The sequence below is a fragment of the Centroberyx gerrardi genome, chromosome 14 (assembly GCF_048128805.1).
Source record: "Centroberyx gerrardi isolate f3 chromosome 14, fCenGer3.hap1.cur.20231027, whole genome shotgun sequence".
Lineage (NCBI taxonomy): Eukaryota > Metazoa > Chordata > Actinopteri > Beryciformes > Berycidae > Centroberyx > Centroberyx gerrardi.
In genome coordinates, this window is record NC_136010.1 from 5,885,756 (window position 1) to 5,893,255 (window position 7,500).

At 42.9% G+C, this 7,500-nt stretch overlaps 1 protein-coding gene across 1 annotated transcript in view; it reads left to right on the plus strand.

Moving 5' to 3' along the window:
• Nucleotides 1-7,500, plus strand: part of celsr3 (cadherin, EGF LAG seven-pass G-type receptor 3) — a 127,469-nt gene that overhangs the window by 66,920 nt on the left and 53,049 nt on the right. The window contains exon 16 of the mRNA XM_078288237.1: nt 937-1,105. Coding sequence (XP_078144363.1) covers nt 937-1,105 — 169 coding nt within the window. The remainder of the gene's footprint in view (nt 1-936; nt 1,106-7,500) is intronic.

The following is a 7,500-nucleotide window of genomic DNA, read 5'->3' on the forward strand; positions in this document are numbered from 1 at the left end:
GTGGATGGTAGATGGGTGACAGGATCAATGGATGGATGATAGAGAGAAGCATTGATGGATGAATGGATGGATGATGATAGGATCGAGGGATTGATGGATGGATGGATGATGATAGGATTGATGGACGGATGGATATAGGATCAATGGATGGATGGATGGATGGATTTATTGATATTTATTGATGGATGGAGGGGTGAATGGAGGGATTTATTGACATTCATTGATGGATGGATGATGGATGGGTGATGATAGGATCGAGGGATTGATGGATGGATGGATAATGATAGGATGGATGGATGGATGGATGGATGGATGGATGGATTTATTGATATTTATTGATGGATGGATGGATGGATGGAGGGGTGAATGGAGGGATTTATTGACATTCATTGATGGATGGATAATGGATGGATGATGATAAGATCGAGGGATTGATGGATGGATGGATGGATGGATGGATGGATTTATTGATATTTATTGATGGATGGATGGATGGATGGAAGGGACTGAAGAATGATGAATGACATTTTCTTTACTTAGAAAACAGCAAAAAGAAATGTCTATATACACTAGCAGAAAGAATTAGGTAGAAGGAAAAGTATGTCAGGAAGCAGTTCCTGTGTTCATTTCTCTGGTAAAGTCTTTCAGAGTTTTCATAAAGCCATGAAGCGTTTGGATATATTTCTTCTTCAGTGGTGCTATAATGAAGTCATTTGTTCTGTGGTGGATGATGAATTATTATTTGCTCTTGCTTTTAGCTGAGAATTTATTATCACTGGTGTTTTGTTGCTAGTTTGTTTTTTATATTACTGGATGCACTGTAACAGCTGCTATTATTGAGTCAGTGACATTGTATTACTAAAGGTTTTTTCAAATTCAATTCTCTCTCCCTCTCTCTCTCCCTCCCTCTCTCTCTCTCCCTCTCTCTCTCTGCAGGGCGTTCGGTTAGGTGTGAGGCCGGACGCCCCGCCCCTCCCTCGCCCGTCGAGGGCTGTCAAGGTGGAGACCGGCTGTAACGTCGGCAACCCCTGCGTCTCCTCCCCTTGCCCCGCCCACAGCCGCTGTTCTGACGAATGGGAGCGTCACACCTGCGTCTGCGAGCCTGGTGAGTGGACGAGAGATGATGATGATGATGATGATGCTGGTGTTTTGGTTCGGTGATGTAAAAGTTGTCCTGTGATTCACTTTGAACAGAACTGAGTGGATGTGATGCTGCTTTTGGCTGAGAGACTGTGTGTGTATGATAGTGACGAAGTGTGTGTGTGTGTGTGTGTGTGTGTGTGTGTTTTTAGCTTTTTCTTAAGTTTATCCTCCAAATACGTAATTCAAAAAAAGAGTTGTAGTTGAAAAAAATCTTGGTATAAACGTATTTGCGAGAGAAAGCCTGAAGGAGATAGAGAGACAAAGAAAAATGTGTCCAATTTATTAATTTGTGTTTTTATTATTTTACCTTGGCAATAAAAACATGGAATATGAAACAGACTGACCAGGGGAATCCAGGCAAAAACTATGTTCATGCAGGGAAGATGGAGATAGAGTTAATAAAGTTTTAAGCCTTGAAACACTTGAAATGTTTGCTAATCTTAGCAACTCAACTTAACGTATTTGTATTTGTTGAATTTACCTTGGAAATAAAAACATGAAATATGAAATAGACTGACCAGGGGAAAACTATGTTCCTTCTCTGATTTTGCCTTTTCAGTACAGCTAATTCATGCAGAGAAGATATAGCTGAAGTTAATCAAGTTTTAAGCCTTGAAACACTTGAAATGTGTGCTAATCTTGTGCAGCTTAGCATATTTGTATTTGTTGATTTTACCTTGGCAATAAAAAACATGAAATATGAAATAGACTGACCAGGGGAATCACAGTAAAAATGATAGCAGAAGTTATTATATTTATTGATTTTGCATGTTAAATCCACTTCAGTCGTGCAGGGAAGATGCAGAGGAAGTAGGTCAAGTTAAAGAAAGATATTTAAGGCTGGAAATAATTTGCATGAGTGCCAATATTGGTCCAACCAGAAACCAGGAATTTGATCCTCATATTTTGCACATTCAGACACTGATGGAGAAAAGAAAGAAAGTGTGAGCGGAGAAAGTGAAAGAGACCAGAAAGCGACACGGAAGAAAGAGAGAGAGAGAGAGAGAGAGAGGGAATAATTATAATGTGGCCATATCTGCGTAGGTGTCTGCCAATGCTGTAACTGGGTTAAACAGATATTTGGAAAAGCATAATGAGTTCCTGTCCACCTGAGACCGAGAGAAAGAGACTGACTGCAGGCGAACCTCCAAAATCTCCTTAGTCAGGTGAATATAATGAGGCAGAATTAATGTGGAGGAGGAAAAACTGATTAAAAGAGAAGGAGAGGAGGCGGTGAGAGGGGGAAGGAGGGAGAGAAGTAGAGGAAGCGAGGAGAGCGAGAGAAGGGGAAGTAGAGATAGAGAGAGAAGGAGAGAGAGAGAGAAAGTTTAGGGAAAGGTACAGAGGGAGGAGGAGAGAGAGTGAAAGAGGAAAGAAAGAAGGCAATCGAAAGATGAAAAAGATGCAGAAGAGGAACAGAGAGATTGAAAATGTTAATGATTCATGAAGAGAGAGGGAGGAGGCGGAGTGAGAGAAATAATGTAAAATAAACACAAAGTTTTGAGGCAAGAAGAGACAGAGAGAGAGAGAGAGAGAAAGAAAGAGAGAGAGAGAAGCAGAGAAAGTAAAACAAGACAAACAGCCTGGGAACACGGATGACACTTTTGGGAATAGATCCATATATATCTGGCATATGTACACACACACACACACACACAACTCATAGAAGCGAGAGAAAAATAACATGACACACACACACACACACACATATCACAGAAACAGCCAGAGAGAGAGAGAGAGAGAGAGGCAAAGAGACAGAAATAGAGGGAGAAAGAGAGACGGAGAAAGATAGAAAATCAGAGAGAAGAGAGGATGAAGGATGATATTTAATATTTATTCAGCTCTCTATTAGCAGGCACTGATGAGACAGCTGTAATTCTCTTGATTAAGAGAGAGAGAGAGAGAGAGAGAGAGACAGACAGACAGAGACAGAGAGAGAGAGGGAGAGAGAGAGAGACTGATGAATGCTTATGATTAAACGAGAGAGGAGAGGAGAGATTGAATAGCAGACTTGGAGAAAAAGAACCACATGAACAAAAACAGAGAGAGAGAGAGAGAGAGAGAGAGAGAGAGAGAGAGAGAGAGAGCTGCCAGTCTCTTCTTCAGGTTTGTTTGGCAGGATGTTGTTCAGATTTTCATTATTCCGGTTCCTCGTACATTATTCCTTACTTGTGGGGTAGAAAGGTTTGTGGTTTATGAGAAAAGGAAGAAGGAGGCCTCTTGTCACACGGCTCCTTCCCAAATACATTAATCATTTGAGACGAAATACTGATTTGAAGTGGTTTTTATTACAAGCCAAAGTAATTTACAAGCTTCTGCTAAAAACTAGCGGGACTGCAACCATGGAAACGTCTGCAGTTAGCAATCCACGGGCTAAGCTGTAGCAGAACTGTAACCATAGCAACGTAAGCAAATCCAGTAAGACCGATGTTGAGCCTCTAACCAGCAATCAAAAGTTTTGTGTTAAATGCAATGCTGGAAAATGTTTCTGAAGCCAGGTGAGCTTCATAGTTCATTTGGCGTTCATAGTTCATTTGAATAGAAATCAACAAAATAGACTAGACTCGACTGTGGAGAGAGATGATTAGATGTGAAACAGCTGTCTCTTATTCAGAAATAACAGACGTTACGAATGTGTTCACTGGCCAATCAGAATTGAGTACTTCAGAAAGCCCTGTAATAATGATAAATAATATATCCTCCGTTTTCTCTAGCTTCTTCTCAGCTGTTCCTTTAAAGAGTAACTAAACCCCACCTAAATCTGTGGTGAAGCCTGACGCCTAATGGTGAAAAGTAGGGTACTGAACTGGCCTTCTGCTATTGGCTGGTCTCTGTGCCCTGTGATGTCACCCTCTATAGAGTACAACAGGTGGTGACATCACCTGGCACAAAGACCAGCCAATAGGAGAAGGCCAGTTCAGTACCCTATTTTTCACCATTAGGTGTCAGGCCTCACCAAAGATTTGGGTTTGGGGTTTAGTTACTCTTTAAGCCTTGTCCAGGGTTAGGGTTAGGGTTAGGGTTAGGGTTTTCAAGTCTTCCCAGCACCTTCACTCCTCCCAGCAGCACCTCATTCATCTTATTCATCGTCTTGTTCTAGCTTTTTGCTCCCGGTTCTCTTCCTCTCTTGGCTGGCCGACCTCTCTGTCGGCACTGACATGATATTTAGTTTGTAGGGCTGGACCCGAATATTCGACTATTCGGATATTCGTTTTTTTTAATGTAATTTTATATGTAATGATCGCTGCTTGGGTGTCTATATAGTGACGTCACACTTCCGCTCTTGCGGAGTCAGAGCTTGACCTATATCACAACAACGTCTGCCCTTAATAAAACTACAGCTGAAGTATGAAGTTTTTCGTCTGGTGTTCATCTCTTCTTCTCTAACGACTCCCCGGAGATCATCCACATCTCTACAAATGGCGCCTGATCCGTGTCGTGATCACCTCGGATTCAAGCTGCGGCCGCTCTCTCTGAGTGAGGTCGGACTGTTGTTTGAGTTCAAGTGGATTCGGCGTGGTTGCCGTGGACCGCTATCTCCGCGCTATGACGGTGTCTCAGTGGATATAAACGGTGCTAAGCTACATTTTCCTCAGCTGCTAACTGAAGGAGCTACAAGACCGCTAGCTGGCTGGTTGCTAAGAGGTTGCCGAATATTCGCTGTTGATTACTACCGAAGCTCCGGAGCCCAAAAAATGGTATCCGGGACAGCCCTATTGGTTTGTTACTTCACCAACTTCAACTGACTTGACTTGACTTCTTTGGAAACATCGGTCAATAGCGTCTCCTTGGACGGTCTCTCTCTCTCTCAAGCATCTCTTCTTTGTTTGATATATTCTGAGGTCTTTGCTGGTTGTTTGTCTTTTCCCGGCCGCAGCAGCAAGCCTGAAGCGTATACTCAAGTATTTTTTTTAAAAGCTAAGTGGAATTGTCTGAATGCGATCAAATTCCTTGAATATTGCAAGAAAAGATTTTACCCTCACTCGAACATGGAAAACGTTTTGCTGATAAAAATATACGCGATCAACGGCAATGGAAACGCATTAATCGAATAAAACATTACGTCTTTATGACTTAATCGGCCCGACGAATCATTCAATCTGATTGCACAACGGTTCAAAAGTGGATTTGGACGTTCTGAAATATAAGGTGTCCATCATGGTTGTATGGCTAATGGTTGGTTCAAAATTTCCAACATTAGCTGACACTAAAGAACAATAACAAGTTGTACAATACTAATCAGCTCTTGAAAGATTCTTTAAATTTTCCTCGTGGATGTTTTTTTGTTTTGTGATAATCCCAAAGCTGGTTTATTCACTTCAACCCTGCTGATAGAAACACGCCAAATTTAAATTTTTTCAAAAGTTGCTGTCAAATTAATTTGGACATGTGGATGGAAACACACTGTAGCTTTAGTCAAGTCCATTCCAAAGTCTACAGCTGTGGATCTAACCTGTTCCAAGGTTTTACCCAAACGACGGGTTTCTGTACCCCAGTTTCAAGCTTCAGACTATAGAGGAGAATGGGAGAGAAGTTTTTAAGCAAAGGAAAGTTTGGAAATGAGAGCATGAGAGTGTGTGTGTGTGTGTGTGTGTGTGTGTGTGTGTGTGTGTTGGGTGGAGGATGTGGTGTGTTAGAGTGAGAGAGCCTCGGGCCTGACAGCATGGGAGAGGAAGCAGAGAGGCGCTGCTCTCCCTGTAGCATCCTGCACCGGCCCGCCAGCTAACGCAAACACCTTGACTTATTAACATACAATACACACACACACACACACACACACATACGCAAAGAGGCATGGACGCATGGACGCACACACACACACATGCACAGCAAGTTTGTATGTGCAAACTTAAGATGCACTCACATAGAGCAAAAGTGCACATACACACACACACACACACACACACACACACACACACACACACACTTCATTAGCTTAGCATTATCTTTCATCAGCACAATGAGCATTAAATATAGAGACTGTTATACAATGAGTGTCGCTCGGAGACAAATCAAAGTTTCATAAGAGCAGAAAGAGAGAAAGAGAGAGAGAGAGAGAGGTACACTCTGAATAATTCCCTTTCATCTCCCTCTGATGAGTACAGTGTGTGTGTGTGTGTGTGTGTGTGTGTGTGTGTGTAGAGTGTGTGTGTGTGTGCTGTGGCCTGGTGCTGAAATTAGCTTAATGGGTCTCTCATGCGACTGACAGCACCTCTGTTTTGTGCAACGCTTACAGCATCCTAGAAAACAAACACATATACATACACACACATGCACACACACACACACACACACACACACACACACACACACACTGACAGATAAGACTGTGCATGACAAGGCGCAGAGACATCTGTTCTCTCATCTCCTCGCTGTGTGTTTTTATGGTTGTGTGTTTCTGAAGCTGCGTGAGTGTATCTATGCCAGTGTGTGTGTGTGTTTCTGTGTGTGTTTCTGTGTGTGTGTGTGTGTGTGTACGACAGTTGCTGCCAGTTGCTACAGGGTAATTCGCTGCAGTGAAAAATTGAATTTAATATGATAAATTACAGCCATGTTGATTTATGTCTGCTGGAGTTCCCTGAGCTGTATAAAAACCAACAGGACGGCGTGCAGGAAACATATGGTCAGGGTTTTAGGGAACGGGAACTTTCACAACCACTTATAGTAATGCACCATTTATCAGTCTAGAACATTACAAGACACTAAAATGAAAAAAAACGAAAAAAAAAAAACACGTCCAAATAAATATTTCCACAGATGGAGTTTGTCAGATAGTGTATTTTTTTTCGGGGGAAGCAGCCGCAGTCGGTGTTTGTTCTGGTGCGTTGGTTGTGTGGCTGTATTAAGCTCCGTCCCTATGGGAGAGGGAGAGAGAGAGAGAGAGAGAGAGAGAGAGAGAGAGAGAGAGGTGGGGAGGCAGAGAGGTAGAATGAGAGAGAGACATGGGGGAAACAAAGAGAGAGGGAGGGAGAGATGAAGAGAGGGAGAGAGAGAGAGAGAGGGAGAGGTGGGGAGGCAGAGAGGTAGAATGAGAGAGAGACATGGGGAAACAAAGAGAGAGGAGGGAGAGAGAGAGAGAGAGAGAGGGAGAGGTGGGGAGGCAGAGAGGTAGAATGAGAGAGAGACATGGGGGAAACAAAGAGAGAGGGAGGGAGAGATGAAGAGAGGGAGAGAGAGAGAGAGAGAGAGGGAGAGGTGGGAGGCAGAGAGTAGAATTAGAGAGAGACATGGGGAAACAAAGAGAGAGGGAGGAAGAGATGAAGAGAGGGAGAGAGAGAGAGAGAGAGAGAGGGAGAGATGGGGAGGCAGAGAGGTAGAATGAGAGAGAGACATGGGGGAAACAAAGAGAGAGGGAGG